Genomic DNA, 16,724 nt, shown 5'->3' on the forward strand with positions numbered 1-16,724 from the left:
GCTGGGTGCGTTGCCAAGTCCTCTGCCTTTTTCAAGTTTAAATTTATTTGAGATACTGTTTAACTGTTTTTACCAGTTGTTGTTTTGTCTGTGGGTTAAAGATTTAGAATTAATTATTGATATTTGGGCTGTCAATAGTCATTGGGATGCTTTTGGGATAGTTTTGAGTGTCCATTGGACTGGTTTAGATATGCAAATCTGGCAACCCTGGCTGTGCGCAGACGTTCGGTTCAGATTATATAGAATGTAAATGTAAACAAACATTTTAATCAGATTGCAATGTTTAAGGTGCATGTAAACTGTATTGTCGTAACCTTCGATCGGATTAAATTCAGTCGGATTGACAAAATTTTGTGCATGTAAACATGAGTACAGCAAATACAGGAATAATGCGTACATGCTTTTTTGACAATTAGGAGAGAAATGCACTTCATTGATCATGCAAATCTCTTAATAGCCCTTTACATAATCGTAAATTTATTTTTCCTTTGATTTTAATGATCCACAGACATTCTCATTTTCATGAGATTCGCCCAAGATCTGTAATATTTTATGCCGTTTGATTTTTATATTGCTTTACAATTCACATTTATTTCGTAGCAGCTTTGCAGAAAATGAAGCTTTGAGTTAACAAGTATCCCTTGTGTGAACTTCAAATCACGTGTTGCTTCAGATATTTACACCCACACACCTCTTGTTCTTAATAATGGCAGATAAAGAATAAAACAGCAGGTGTTAACGCTCTGATAATGATACTGTCAAATCTATCTGCTACCCTTATCCTTCTGTTTTCTTACATTTAGTGCTACCTATCTCAGATCTTCATTACTGTCCAGATTAAACCTGCTTTCTCTCATCGACCAGTTTATTTGAATAGCTGCTGTTTGCTCAGACGGCCACATCTGATTGTTATTCACACTTGGTTTTTTATAATCTCGTTGACTGGATCGCTTTTTTCATGTGATGTTATGAACCTGTGTCAGGGTAAACTTGACTTATGCGCTTTCATTTTGTTAGATTTGAGTCATGCTGTTTAAATTTATTTTTCTCTTTGCACTGAAGCAATATCAAAGCGGATAAAAAATAGAATCAAATAAAAACCTATTTTTACAACCTATTCTTTTCACGCATAATCTCAAAGAACGGCATATTCTTGGATGTCTGTGATATGTGACGACGGCGGGATTTCAGTGAAATGTGTGAAGTCGAGTGGGGGAGATTCGGAACGGTCGATGACAGGGTGATAAGTCTAGTCGTAAAGTCTACGTTTGTTAAAGTCAGTCCGAAAGCTCTTTATGAGCTGGTCAGGCTTCTTTTATAACCCTCAGCAGCTGCGATGGAGGGCCCTGTTATCAAACGGGGGACCTTCACACGCCCGCCTGTTTTTAAAGGCCACCGGGAGCCACACTTTGTGTTCTCACACACACATTCACAGTCTATGTGGCACAAGCTGTGCTTTCATTTCTTGCACAGCTGCCTGTTGGATCGTCTGTCTAAAAATAGGTTTTCTCTCTCTCTCTCCCTCCCGAAGGTCTTTTTAGGATCGCAGTACAGTACAGCAGATCATGATAACAGTCTACCATAATTTGTTATATCAACTGCTAATATGTTTGTATAGTCGAAATTAACAAGAGAGACAACCTTTGAGGTCTCTGATAGAATGCATGTACTGATGATTAAAAAAGCTAAACAATGGCTGAAGAATTAACAATTTTTCAATCTTTTCTCACACTAGTGAAAACAGTACAATGGAACCCGAGTACATCCAGACGTACACCCCTCAGACCCACACGCCTTTTTTGTCCAACAGTGCCCCACCCAGCAACAGCGGGACGAATATCCTCCCGTCCCCTGCTACGCCACGTTTCTCAGCTCCCACTCCACGTACCCCACGGACGCCACGGACTCCAAGAGGCCCAGCTAGCGTCCAAGGCTCTCTCAAATACGAGAACTCAGACCTGTACTCGCCAGCCTCGACACCCTCCACCTGCAGGCCGCTGAACTCCGTGGAGCCCGCAACCGTACCATCCATCCCCGAAGCCCACAGCCTTTACGTCAACCTCATCCTCTCGGAATCCGTCATGAACCTTTTCAAAGACTGCAGCTTTGACAGCTGCTGCATCTGCGTCTGCAACATGAACATCAAAGGTGCCGACGTGGGCGTCTACATCAGCGACCCCAGCATGGAGGCCCAGTACCCCTGCACTTGCGGCTTCAGCGCTGTTGTCAACCGTCGCTACGGAAACGGCTCCGGCCTCTTCCTGGAAGATGAGCTGGATATCATCGGCCGAGGTTCGGATGTCAGCCAGGAAGCAGAAAAGCGCTTCGAGACGTTACGGAGCATGTCGTTGGAGAGGACTGGGGAAGGAACCAAGGATCGCGTCCCGGATGAGGTCATCTTGCTTCTACAAGATCAGTGCACTAATCCATTTTCTCCTATCTTGGGATCCGACCCTGAGGAATTGTCTTCCCAAGGGCCAGGGGGCGTCATCGTTCCACCGTGTGTGCGCGTAGAGGAGAGGGACTTTCACAACGACTGTTACCTGGCTTTAGAACATGGGAGGCAGTTCATGGACAACATGTCTGGTGGGAAAGTGGATGAGGCGCTGGTGAAGAGCACGTGTTTACACCATTGGGCAAAACATAATGGTGAGAGATTAAAACATGTTTGTTTACACATCCATTTACAATATATATTAGGCTGGCACATTCCCCTCATTACTGAACAAAACCATGAGCGTAAGCAAAGAAAGACATTTACATTATAGCAAGTGTTTACTTATGTTTATGTAGGGTTGTAAATGATGATAGTGTCGCCTAAGTCTATGCTAATGCCTCTCTCTCTCTCTTTCTCTCTCTACAGCAGTGGATGTAAGTGGTCTGTGCTCACAAGACGTGTTAAGGGTCCTCCTCTCTCTTCAGCCTGTTCTTCAGGATGCCATCCAGAAGAAGAGGACTGTCCGCTCCTGGGGCGTCCAGGGGCCTCTCACATGGCAGCAGTTTCACAAGATGGCAGGAAGAGGGTCTTACGGTAAGCACCAAGGGCCCTTGGTATTCTCTAAAGCCCCTGTATTTAGTTACACAATAGTTGTGTGTCTTATAATTGCATAAAGTGCTGTTTTCTTTTATGGTGGCCAAATTGATAGTGGCAAAATATCAAGCACATATTTCACACAGCATTTATTTAAATATTCCAGAAAACGTGCAATGTCCATCATTATTGTTGACTCTTGCTTAGTGATTTATATCCTTCTGCACACCTTGTCATTACTCACTTACCTTCTCCTTTTCTCTACAGGCACTGATGAGTCTCCAGAGCCTCTGCCCATTCCTACCTTCCTGGTTGGGTACGAGTTTGACTTTGTTGTGCTCTCTCCCTTCGGCCTGCCATACTGGGAGAAGCTTCTGCTGGATCCATTTGGCTCTCCGAGAGACGTTGGATATCTGGTCCTTTGCCCGGACAGCGATGCCCCCCTCAGTGGAGCCAAGAGCTTCTTTAGAGAGTTGACGGCGGTGTATGAGGTAAGAGGTCATCATGTGTGCCAAGCTTTACTTGAGGTTTCACAGAGAAATTCCTGTCTTACCATGAGTAACAATGTAAACCGCACAGTGATCAGATAACAATAATTTTAAAGGGGACATATCATGAAAATCTGACTTTTTCCAAGTGCTATAATTTGGTCCCCAGTGCTTCTTTCAACCTAGAAAATGTGAAAAAGATCAACACAGTAACTTAGTTTTGCTAAACCATTCTCTGCAAGCATGTGTAAAAAAATATTTTAGGTCCCCTTGTGATGTCAGAAGGGGATAATACCACCCCTTAATCTGCACTATCCAACCACAGCACTGCCATTTAGTGCAGAGATCATCTCATTTGCATTTTAAAGGACACACCCAAAACTGCACATTTTAGCTCACACCTACAAAGTGGCAATTTTAACATTTTATAATAAATTGTTTATGGAGTATTATGAGCTAGAACTTCACATATGTACTCTGGAGACACTGAAGATTTATTTTTAAAAAGTCTTGTGAAATGTCCCCTTTAATACACAAGGATGCCTTAAATTTATTTAAGACATACCAGCATTCATGGTTTTATGTTAATGTCCCTCTTTCTCTCTCTCTCTCTGTCCAACAGTCTTGTAAGCTTGGGCAGCATCGACCAATCTCCAAATTGCATGCTGATGGCATTGTCAGGGTGGGAGGGGCTGCTGCCAAAAAGCTTGCAGAACAGCCGGTCAGTGATTGGTTCCTGAAAGCTGCTAGTGGCAGCAGTGATGCGTATGCCAAACTTAAGCTCTTCGCACAAGTATGCAGACATGACCTCGGTAAGATCCCACGATAGTTATGGACACTTACAGTAAAATTGCCATTCAAAATGTAATTGCCATGTCTGATATTCTGTTCATTCCTTTCTGCAGCTCCATACCTGGCTGCACAGTCATTGGACAGTTCCCTCCTTATTCAGCCAAGCCCCGCCCCCTCTTCCACGCAAACCTCTTCCTCACAATCTTCAGGCTCCACCAACTCCCAAACCTCAATGGCCCCTGGAAGCTCCGCCCTCAACAACAACAGTGCTGCCAGCAACAATGGCTCAGGCTTGCCAGGCACCACCAATAACACCCCCTCCTCAGGCGCTCAGGGCAGCAGCATCCAGTCTGCCAAGCCCAGCTCGTTCCCTCCTTTTACGAGCATGGGAGGAGTCCAAGGTAATGGCTCCCAGTCTGGGGCTCTGGGCCAGCAGGCTGTCACCCAGAACTCGAGCCTCTCTGGAGACAATTCAGCTGTCAACAGCCAGACTCAGGGGCCATCCGAACCACCAGAGAGGTACAGATAATAAGCACGTTTGTTGGGGTTTCCTGTCAGCATCATATATCCATTTATTTTGATTCAAGTCCTATTAAATTTACATCAAACCACAAACATAATCATTATCATTGATTATGTAACTTATCTGTGTATCTCGGTGCATTAAATCAGATATTATGTTAATCCAAAACTACACATGCATGAATGTGAACTCTATTTGACCTTTGTTCTCCTCTTTCATCAGCACTATGGAAAGAGAAAAGGTCGGCGTTCCCACCGATGGCGACTCCCACGCCATCACATACCCACCTGCCATCATGATCTATATCATAGACCCCTTCTCGTATGAGGAGGCGGAGCCAGGGACGTCACAGTCAAGTGTCTGGACTCTGGGACTTCTACGCTGCTACCTGGAGATGCTGCAGGCCCTTCCAGCTCACATTCGCAACTCAGTTTTTGTACAGGTAGGTGACAGGACTATGTTTAAAGACTTTTTCTTTTTGGATAAAGCTGTCTGCTAAATGAATAAATGTGAATGTATTGCTATCTTGACTAAAACTGGTCAACAATGATAATGTAAAAAGATTTGATGCCATTTTAAACCTTTTGTCAATAGATTGTCCCTTGTCAATACCTGCTCCAGCCTGTGAGGAGCGAAGAGAGGCACCTCTACGCCCAGCATCTCAAGTCTCTGGCCTTCTCCGTCTTCACCCAGTGCAGAAGACCACTCCCAATCTCCACCAATGTCAAGTCACTTACTGGTTTTGGCCCTGGCCTCGCCCTTGACAACGCCCTCAGGAACCCAGAGGTGAGCAAGGGTCTAGCGTCAGTGTTTCACAGAGTTTCGTCATGTCGTTCATAAATACTGAAGCAGCTCGGTTGGTGCAGGAGTGTTTGCTGGTTTCCTGTTAAAAAATCATGAGAGCAGAAACATAAATCATGTACTGTGAGTTTGGTGAATCTGTACTACATTGAAACTCCTAAACACTGATTTGCTCAAGGAATGATAGCACAGATTATGAAGTTGTTTTTGAGGTTAATGGGACAACACATTAGTTTTACTTAGGTGCTTTATTAATAATGGCATCTTTTCTATAAAAAAGTCGAAAGAGGGCTTTATAACTGCAATGTTGGTGATGCTAAACAAATTTTATACAACCATTAAACTATATAATCTGCTTTTTTAGTTAATTTAATGGTTAAGAAATTATTTACCCAGCACTTTCACCCTCATGTTATTTTAATGGACTGGTATTAAAGTTAGTCACTAAAACGGCAGCGTACAGATTTGAAGCTTGTGAGTGACGGATAGATAAGTAAAGGAAAATGTTTATTTTTTGTCGCTCAGCCCTCTTAAAGGCGGGGTGCATGATCTCTGAAAGCCAATGTTGACATTTGAAATCACCTAAACAAAAACGCCCCTACCCCAATAGAATCTGGACCTTCTTTTGAAAGACCCGCCTCACACATACGCAACCCAGGCAACGATGTCATTAGTAAACATGCCCCTTACTGCTGATTGGCTACAAGTGTGTTTTTTGGTACTTGGCCCGACTCCCTTTTCCAAAGTGATTTATCGTGCCTTTAAAGTGGCAACAGTGTCAAAACCAAACACCCTAATCGGAGTCTCCCGCCCTCCCGTGCCTCTGACCACCTCCGCAGATCTTCCAAACCAGTATCCCATTCAGACTCTTTAACAGGTCTCGTGCTGTATGAGAACTCAGTGACGTGTGGCGACCGTTACACTGACCTCAGTGTCTTGGAACAAAACCAAAGGGGACTCGCACAACCCAACAGTTCTCCTTCCATTATCTGCTTGGGCAGCTCTGTGAGACCTCCCTAATGGGATCCGGCTTGCATGTTTTGGCAGAGGGATTCAAACGCTCCACGTGCGCTTCTTTCTTAGCAGAGCTATTTGGAAAATCCAATTTTCTTTCTGCCCTTGGTAGTACTGTTTCCCACTTCCTGCCACTCATGAAACTGATGGGGCTACTTGGTAAGGTTATTTTAGGGAAGAGGTTGTGTTGATGTGTGCCTGGTTGTGGCTACCATAAAGGTTCCTATACGTACCATAAAGCCTCATTTTGACCGGCGTGTTTACAAGACATAGTTGACAAGTATACTTTAGGACAGTGGTTCCCAATCCTTGTAATCGAGTACCCCCTCCAAGAAAGTTTTCGATGTCTCCTTATTTATAACACCTGATTTAGCTTATTAACCTATTTCCAGAATGGTTAACAGGTCTCCCAGGTTAATGAGTTAAATCAGGTGTTTAATAATGAGACATCGAAAACTTTCTGGGAGGGGGTATTCCGAGTTTTATCCCTTTACGGTTAAGTCTGAAGTCTGTAGCAATCCACTTGTCTCCTCATCTTTATCTTGTTTATGTGAATACAACCTAAATTGTCTCAGTCTTAACCGTTGACATTTGACCTTTTGCAACAGAGACCGGAGTGTATACGTTTATACACGCCGCCATTCATACTGGCCCCCACAAAAGACAAGCAAACAGAGCTGGGCGAGACTTTTGGAGAGGCGTCTCAAAAATACAACGTACTGTTTGTGGGCTACTGCCTGTCACATGACCAGAGATGGCTGCTGGCCACATGCACAGACCTGTTTGGAGAGATTTTGGAGACCTGTATCATCAGCATAGATGTACCCAACAGGTGAGTCATTGTCAAGAACAAAAAATTGACTCCTACAGCTATAAATGTTCACAATATTTTGTATTCGAGAAATTTAAATGTTGTCTGCTTGTCATTTTAGAGCACGAAGGAAAAAAGGCTCTGCCCGCAGGCTGGGCCTGCAGAAGCTTTGGGAGTGGTGCTTGAGTTTGGTTCAGATGACATCATTGCCATGGAGAGTGGTGATTGGCCGGCTCGGACGAATAGGTCATGGAGAGTTGCGAGGTAAAAATACAAACTTCCCTATGTGAGAACTTCGCTTGCTAGTTAGGCAAAACTTCCTAATCTTTGAAAAATCTTTTTTTTTTTATCAAGACTGGAGTATTTTACTGAGCCGTCGGAATTTGCAGTCCGTGTGTCGGAAATTGAAGGAAATTTGTAGAATGTGTGGGATCTCGGCAGCTGACACTCCCAGCATCCTTAGCGCCTGCCTGGTTGCCATGGAACCCCAGGGCTCATTTGTCATAATGCCAGGTAAGATCACACTTCCAGTTTCTCTCCGTATGGCATGCATGTGTCTCAATCATATGTTGGTTTCTTGTTTTTATCACTATTTTTATTTTTTGCATTAATTTGCCGTTGTGTTGCAGTGTAAGAAATGAAAGAATTTTACTTCAAAAATAACATTGCCCTCTGTAGTCATGCGTCTCTTTGGCCGGGTACGTGATTGATAGCCTCAGTGTGTCATAACGCATGTCCCTATCTGATATACACTCTAGTGTGTGTGTCTCGATCTCATAAAACACCTTTCTACACTCCTATTGATTCCTGGGCTGGTGTGATGATACTGAAGATCGATGGCTTTATTTGACGAAAGCTTTTCATTCTGTCATAGTATCATGATGTATTGGATCTAATGGATTTTACCCATCACTCGTAGTACTTGAAGAGGAACGGAGGTTTTTCTTACTTGGATGCCTATGCAAGGAACTTGATATTGTAACAAAACAGTTTGACTTTACATTTGTTTCAGGCTAAATTCCTTGATGAAAGTCCTCTATCCACACATCCTTGTTTTATTTTCAAACTTCGTCTCTCATTTTTAATATTTTTCATCTCTTTTCTTTTTTCAGACTCTGTATCAACAGGTTCGGTGTTCGGTCGCAGTACGACTCTAAACATGCAAACGTCCCAGCTAAGCACTCCGCAGGATACGTCTTGCACACACATCCTGGTGTTCCCCACCTCAGCTTTTGTGCAAGTCAACAGCTCGAACTTCCATAACGAGAACATCGATTTTGCTCTCAACACCGGCAATGGTGAGCGACGAAACATATTGCGCATATTCTGATAACGTAGGTTAAATAATTTTAAGTAAAATAATTAAGTCATGTAATTGATTTGATGTTTACATTTAATATTATTAATATTAATACATTTTAATTGTATACATTTTTTGAAAGTTATTATAATTTAAAGGCCTTATTTTTGCCTGGCATACATGTTGTATGTTGCTTAAAAATTAAATGTATTGTGTCCAGGTGAAAAGTTGTTGTTTGTATATGCAGATATTTGAAAATAACACATTTAAGTGTTGCAATGGCAATACTGCAACACCGTGAAACAGTGTTATTTTTGCTTAAGGTTATCATACGGCCAAAATCTCATACTGGCCCATGCCTATTTGTAACTTGTAACCTGCTGCCTGACTAACGTGTTAGGAATGCGAATCATATATAAGGATTTGATCAAACTGTTTTATTATAGCAAAAACTATAGAAATACTACTATTAAAAATGCATAATAATTTTTTTTAACCTCTAGATCCAACAGACGGAATTGGAGGCATCTTTGACCTACTAGAGCAGGAGAATGACCTGGTTGATCCAGACCTCATAAATATCTTACCTGCCTCACCCACGACCTCCCCAGTCCATTCACCGGGTTCCCAATACCCCCATGGAGGAGATGGGAGCAAGGTACACTAGAAGCTTAAAGAAGTATTATAAATATTAACAGTTTGATAAATGTTTAATATATACATGCATACATACACACTTTTCGTTGTGTATTTTTTATATCATCTCTGTTGCTTTGAGCTCATTTCTGTTTTTGTTGTCCTATTCAGGGTCAAACTACAGACCGCATGGAGTCTCATGAAGAAGCTCCCAATATCCTCCAGCAGCCATTAGCTCTGGGCTATTTTGTGTCCACAGCTAAAGCAGGTCCACTGCCTGACTGGTTCTGGTCTGCGTGTCCACAGGCACAGAACCAGTGTCCGCTTTTCTTAAAGGTAACAACACTTTTCTATCCTTATATCGTGATTCAGATATTGTGCACTGGAAAGACTTTTGTTTTTGTTTGTTTTTTGTTTTTGAACTGATTTGTGGGATACCCCATATTGAATTTTGGCTTCTTGTGAGACTGCTTTCATCTACCTGTCATACTCGGCCTTGTATTTTTCTTCATCATGCAACATTTATAGAGAATCTAGCAATGGCGGACTTTTAATACAGTGTGAAGGGATTAACCCAGGCTGCCATGGGTGTGTTGAGAGCATGAACTAAAGCAAAGGGTCTAATCTGAACAGCAGGTTTTGCTGATTTGATCACAATTAAAAAGTCTAGTGCAGGGGTAGGCAGGGTCCTACAGATTTTAGCTCCAACTCTGATAAAATCTTGCTTAACTGTAGTTTTCAGGTGACTCATTAGACCTTGATTAGTTGTTCAAGTGTGCTTGATTAGAGTTGGAGCTAAACTCTGCCTACCCATGGTCGAGAGCAAACTGTTTGCAATAATAGAAATTGTAAGCAGAGGTTTTAGTGCTATTGGCATTGCTTATGCATTACTAGGCTTGTCATTATAATCCATAACAGGACACGACCATGAAAAGAGATACTCTGCTTTGTATCTTTTTAAGCATAGTGTGAAGTGAAGGCTTTTGTAACAAGACTAAACTTTCCCTTCGCTATGTCATTTTAGGCCTCTTTACACCTCCATGTGTCTTCAGTGCAATCGGATGAACTTTTGCACAGCAAACACTCTCATCCTCTGGACTCCAATCAGACCTCTGATGTTCTCAGGTATGCATGATGTTGCTGCGTCACAATTTTTTATTTTTGTTTTTAATGGCTGATGTAGTATCTACACTGTAAATGAAGGATTTATAAGTTACCTGGTTGCCTTAAAATTTTTAGTTGATTTGACTTAAAGGTTAGTCCATTTAAAAAAAAAAAATCCAGATAATGTTGATGTCTTTCTTTGTTCAGTCGAGAATAAATAATTTTTATTGAGGAAAACATTCCAGGATTTTTCTCATTTTAATGGACTTTAATGGACCCCAACACTTAACAGTTTTAATCAAGTTTAAAATTGCAGTTTCAACAGAGTTTCAAAGGACTCTAAACGATCCCAAACGAGGCATAAGGGTCTTATCTAGCGAAACGATTGTCATTTTTGACAAAAAAAAGAAGAAAAATATGCACTTTTAAACCACAGCTTCTCGTCTATCTCCGTCCTGTGACGCGCCTGCGTGACCTCACGTAGTTGCGTAATGACGTGGAAAGGTCACGTGTTACATATATGAAATGCACATTTGCGGACCATTTTAAACAATTAACTGACACAAAGACATTAATTTATATCATTCCACATACAACAAAGTCCGAGTGTGGTCGTTTTTTCCACACTTGTTAACACTGGGGCGAAGTTTCGATACGTCATCCGTGACCTCTTGACGTGATGACGTATTGCGTGAGGTATACGAGAAGTTGTAAAACGTCAACAATGACAATCGTTTGCTAGATAAGACTCATTTGGAATCGTTTAGAGTCCTTTAAAACACTGTTGAAACTGCAGTTTTAAACTGCATTAAAACTGTTACGTGTTGGGGTCCATTAAAGTCCATTAAAATGAGAAAATCCTGGAATGTTTTCCTCCAAAAACATACTTTCTTCTCGACTGAACAAAGAAAGACATCATTTTTTACATTTTGGATGACATGGTGGTGAGTAAATATCTGGATTTTTTTTTTTAAAGAAAATTGACTAATCCTTTAAGGGGCAGCACAGTGGCTCAGTGGGTAGCACTGTTGCCTCACAGCAAGAAGGTCCCTGGTTTGAGGACTTTCGGTGTGGAGTTTGCATGTTCTCCCCGTGTCAGCGTGATACCTTCCACAGCCAAAAAACATGCAAGTTAGGTGAATTGAAGATGACAAATTGCTCCCCCCAAACCTGTGTATGGATTAATTTAAGTGCATCAATTTGTGTATAGATTAATCGGTTCTCGCCATAAATATAGACATAGATGCTGGAATGGCATGACGAATAAAGAAGTAAAGAAAGATTTGATTTAAAAATATTAGTTAACTCAAAAAAAGTGTAAAGTTTTGAGAAACTTATTTTTTTAAACTTTTTTTAAAGTTGCCTGCCAGCATTTTTTTTTCACAGAAGTTAAACAAAATGTCTTCCAGGAAAATTTTCTTCTAAAACTATATAAAGAAACATACAAATATATCAAATGTAAGAACAGACCTCTGCTTTCAAACAAACAATAAACAAACAAAACGGGGGAAAAAAAACTTTTCATCCTATTTATATATTTTATTTCTCTGCTTATTACCTCTTAAATGTTTTTTTATATAATTTTTTAGCAAAAAGCTGAAATAATTGCATTTTTGTAAAGGAATTTTGTTAGAGATTAGATTCAGAATGATTATCAAAACATGCACAGAGTTTTAAATCGGTAAATAATGTTTTGGCTTCAGTTTTTTTATAAATTGGGTAAGTGCAGATAATCGCGGTATTGCAGATTAATATAAAAATATATCAGGAACATGTTTTTTTATGCAAATGTTTTTCTCTTAACTAACTCGTCAATGGTGGGGAAAGAGTTAAAATGCATTTAGCAACCAATAGCAACCACATTAAAAACACTTATTTTGTGCCATTTGTCCTTTAAGGGTACTGATTTTTATTGACACCCGTTTCTGCTTTGCAGATTTGTTTTGGAGCAGTACAACGCCCTTTCCTGGTTGACATGTGACCCTGCGACCCAGGACCGCCGCTCCTGCCTGCCCATACATTTTGTGGTGCTCAATCAAATGTACAACTTTATCATGACCATGTTATAACAAACGGCGAACAAGACCTTATCAGGGATCAGAAGAGGAGAGAGAAGAAAAGGTGGACTCCAGAGGGATCTATTTAAAACCAAGAGATATAACTACAGTGCTGGACTTTATATGTACATGAGTTATAATGGAGATGATCTGGGTAGGCAGTCACTACACCTGAGACCCAGCACTGTGGAGGAGAATCAAGCTTCTGGTGTTATAACACTCACTCAGAAAGAGAGAAAGGATTCGGTAAAGGAGGCCTTGAATGAATTTTCAGGTGTGGAGGCCAAAGAAAAGGCAGAAGGAAGATGAAAGTGCTGACTGATGGAGTGATCTAAATCCCTGTTACTATGACGATTTCATGTGGCGACCATGGATTCGGCCAGTTTTTTAATCAATGTGTATGGAGAAGTTATTTGTATAGAATCTGATGGAAAGAGGGACATGAGCTCTACGAAAATAAGAGAATGAATTTTTGGTTTTAAGACCTCTTATTCCCTGTTTCTTTTGGATGGAGTTATATCCAAATGAAATGCCTGCATCTGTCTTATTTATTGTAAGTTTTTAAATGTATAATTTGTCTGATTTCTTAACCTCTTTTATATATAAAAAGTTCTAGAAGGTTTGTATCGCCTTCCTGCTTTAAAGCAATTGGTCAAAAATATATGTAATCGTCTTAATTACAAAAACCAAGAAACAAAAACCCACTAAAAAGGTGAATAAAATAAAGTTGCAGTAGGTTGCTTTTAGAGTATTATTTTTTGTAAGGGAGACAGATTATTTGTATTGTCGCGATGTACAGAGAAGACCGGACGGGGGATTTCTGTCCACGCCTTTGCGTGTGGATACAATTGTAGCTAAACTTTAGCTGCACGGGACTTGTACAGCAATGAAGTTCACTGTGTTTAAAAATAAAGAGGTACATTGTCGTATATTGTATTTTATACCACACATTTAGACACAAAAACGAAAAACTGCAATATATAAATAATTATATATGAATGCCGCACCAGCCTTGGGTGGCACTGCTTCTGTTTTAGGAATAAAAAGACTCGATTCATTTTTCCTGTGCTTGTGTTTATTTGGATGTGAAATCTGAGCGTAATGATGCACACGTGCGGCTTTCAATTAAAATCATAAATGGCTAATGAAGACCCTATAATATGTTTAAAGTTCATCCACTTTACCTCACCTTGCCATCCATAATTGGCACTACTGTTTGCACCATTTTTAAGTAGACCCAAATCACTTTTCTTTGAATATGACAAAGAAATGTGTGGTGTAAATCGACTTTAAAAGTTGATCTGGAAATGCAGTGTTTGTGCACAGAGAAAGATCTATTTCTTGTATCTTACTCTGTTCAGAATAAACTGTATGCTGATATTCAATGACCCGGGATTTCTCTTACATTGCAAACCAAGTCTACACACTTTTCAAATGCAAATCTGTTATGCACACAATGGGAAGGACTCATAGTTTACAATGCATAGATGAGAGTCTTCACAAGCAACACCATGTCGATATATATTTTTCTATAATTTATATTCATAAGTTAATGTCCAACTACCCCAATTTAGCCAAAATTTATCAAATCTATAACTGGAAATTAGTTTAAGTTTATGAAGTTTAGGCTACCATTTTATTTATTTTTAATAAGGGTTCAAATAGAGTCTCAAATAAAGATGATAAAAACATATGTAAGCATTAGCTATTGTGAATTTATTTTTATTAACGATAGATAAGAAATATTTACCTCCTTTTTCTGGTAGTGGTGTAAAACCAGCATTTCATAGGAATAATAAACACTTCAGTTTATTATTTTTTTTACAAATGTTATTATAGCTCTTTTTTTTTACAATGCTTCTTATACAGTAACACACGTTTTATTTTAGTCACAGTGCTTAACATTTTAACGCGTCCTAATATTGAACTGTCTGGGCAACGTTAGTAGTGTAGTAGTTAGGTAGGCGGTTCACTAGGATTTGAAACACAGCATGAGTCCGTCTAACATGTACGCAGAGCGGATGAGGGCTCGTGCTAAAATCATTGACTAAACGACATTTTAGCTTGTTATCTGTAAAACGTTTAACGGACATATCTTGTTTAATACAACATACGTTGGTTACTGAGGCACAATCACTCTTATTACAGCATTTTAACGGTTAGCTTGATCAATGGATTTCTTGATTAGCGGGGTAACGCTAGTAGCTAGCCGGTTAGCTATACGGTGAGTTAAATTGTCCTACACCGACAAACCTCAACTTCCTGTGGGCGTGAGAATCACAACAGACCGTGGCCTCTCGGGCCTTACCGGGGTTTGTGTTTCCATTGTAACCAGCTGTACCGGTAAACTCCAGGTAAGATTACAACTGCTCGCTTTAAGATCCCTTTAGGATGCATATAGACTTTTATTATATTATTTAAGATTAGTATGGACATCTATAGCAGTTAGTTTAGCATAAGTTACACATTAGTAGATAGCAGACAGTGTTGTATATCATACATTCAATACCCCATACATACAATGTGCATTTAAAGGTTTTAAATTGGACTTTTAAAGCATTAACGCGGTGAATCTTTATTAATGATAATTTAATGAATGCATATTTTAATAAAAGCACAAAAAAAGCAAAGTAAACTACGTTTATTAGCCATCTGACATTTGTCAGTTTTTTGCAATTAATTAAGTTTACAGTTCTCCACATATAAAATGCAGTAACCCACCACTTTTTTTCAAAAAAGTTAGAAATTAGTAACTGGTAAGACCTTATTATGATACTAAGGTATTTAACCATTACCATATTATTGTACCACAGTGTTTACAGAGTACTTAACAGGGGGCTGTCCAAACCCGGTGGTTTTATTGTTTAGTTTAGTGTTGATATTAGTCACATCTGTCTTTAAAAAAAAGTATACAAAAAGTAAGACGTATTCAAAAAAATCTATGTAACGTTATACTGTTTAAAGGATATCCAATAATGTATTTATTATGATTTTATAGTAATTACAATCACATACAATGTCATTTTACAATGATATTTTATTTATCACTTACAGTAGGTATGTTGCTTAAATTTTCAAAATGGTTAAATGCTAAAACTAGTTGTTTGGATAGAAAGAGCTTGAAAAAAGCTTTTTAATGAGACCAAGATCATGTTTATGGGTTCAAGAATAACAAAACACTGGCCATTTGAAACTCGAAAATCATCACTTTATTTTGTCCCATGTTTTCCATTAAAATTCAACAAAATGTGTGACCGAATCATGAAAATTATAAAGTTTTTTGCTACAACTTTTTAAATTTTTGAGAAATTGACATGAATCTTTCAGGATAAACTGTTTGCCATATCCTCTACATATTCCACTTCTAAAAAGTCAGATATATATACAGACATCTACTACATGGCTATACGTCTGCTTCACATTCTTTGTCCATTCAAGCAGATTTTGGGAGTGGTAAAACTCCCGTGGTCGTCGTTCAAATTTATTATAATTTCGTTCACTTGTAGTTTAGCAATTAAACTAAATGTCTTATTACAATTTCAAGAATGTCTTTACTCAACTTCAGCAAAAACAACAACGATTTTACAAACAACAGACTTTGGCGAGCTCGCACGGCCAGTAGTTAAACATGAAAGGTGGTGACTGAAAACGAGAAGGTACCTATGGTTCTTCCGGTGGTGTTAACAATAAAAACTCAGAAATTTTGCAACCAACAAACCAACAGATGCATTATTTTCCACAACACCGTGCGCCGCCTGAGGAAATCTTAAAGGAATAGTCTACTCATTTTCAATATTAAAATATGTTATTACCTTAACTAAGAACTGTTGAATCATCCCTCTATCATCTGTGTGTGTGCACGTAAGCGCTGGAGCGCGCTGCGATGCTACGATAGCATTTAGCTTAGCCCCATTCATTCAATGGTACCATTTAGAGATAAAGTTAGAAGTGACCAAACACATCAACGTTTTTCCTATTTAAGACGAGTAGTTATACGAGCAAGTTTAGTGGTACAAAATAAAACATAGCGCTTTTCTAAGCGGATTTAAAAGAGTAACTATATTTTATTGCGTAATAGCACTTTTGGGAGTACTTCGACTTTGCGCAGTAACACTCTCCCTCTCCCATTATGAGAGTGAGAAGGGGAGCGGACTTTTCAGGCGAGTC

The 16,724-nt window shown here is 39.6% G+C and overlaps 2 protein-coding genes across 3 annotated transcripts in view; both read left to right on the forward strand.

The window, feature by feature from the left end:
• The window catches only part of med13a (mediator complex subunit 13a), a 64,961-nt gene extending 51,347 nt beyond the window's left edge, over positions 1 to 13,614 (forward strand). The window contains exons 16-30 of the mRNA XM_065258527.2: positions 1,736 to 2,649; positions 2,864 to 3,031; positions 3,299 to 3,522; positions 4,142 to 4,331; positions 4,425 to 4,830; positions 5,057 to 5,276; positions 5,429 to 5,620; positions 7,258 to 7,481; positions 7,582 to 7,724; positions 7,815 to 7,973; positions 8,573 to 8,758; positions 9,264 to 9,418; positions 9,568 to 9,732; positions 10,421 to 10,521; positions 12,437 to 13,614. Coding sequence (XP_065114599.1) covers positions 1,736 to 2,649; positions 2,864 to 3,031; positions 3,299 to 3,522; positions 4,142 to 4,331; positions 4,425 to 4,830; positions 5,057 to 5,276; positions 5,429 to 5,620; positions 7,258 to 7,481; positions 7,582 to 7,724; positions 7,815 to 7,973; positions 8,573 to 8,758; positions 9,264 to 9,418; positions 9,568 to 9,732; positions 10,421 to 10,521; positions 12,437 to 12,569 — 3,580 coding nt within the window. The 3' untranslated portion in view covers positions 12,570 to 13,614. The remainder of the gene's footprint in view (positions 1 to 1,735; positions 2,650 to 2,863; positions 3,032 to 3,298; positions 3,523 to 4,141; positions 4,332 to 4,424; positions 4,831 to 5,056; positions 5,277 to 5,428; positions 5,621 to 7,257; positions 7,482 to 7,581; positions 7,725 to 7,814; positions 7,974 to 8,572; positions 8,759 to 9,263; positions 9,419 to 9,567; positions 9,733 to 10,420; positions 10,522 to 12,436) is intronic.
• Positions 13,615 to 14,535: 921 nt separating this feature from the next.
• Positions 14,536 to 16,724, forward strand: part of ints2 (integrator complex subunit 2) — a 32,447-nt gene continuing 30,258 nt past the window's right edge. For both annotated transcript variants that reach the window (XM_065258515.1, XM_065258511.1), the window contains exon 1: positions 14,536 to 14,911. The gene's annotated coding sequence lies outside the window, so the exon portion shown is untranslated. The remainder of the gene's footprint in view (positions 14,912 to 16,724) is intronic.

Source organism: Paramisgurnus dabryanus, chromosome 10 (assembly GCF_030506205.2).
Source record: "Paramisgurnus dabryanus chromosome 10, PD_genome_1.1, whole genome shotgun sequence".
Taxonomy (NCBI): domain Eukaryota; kingdom Metazoa; phylum Chordata; class Actinopteri; order Cypriniformes; family Cobitidae; genus Paramisgurnus; species Paramisgurnus dabryanus.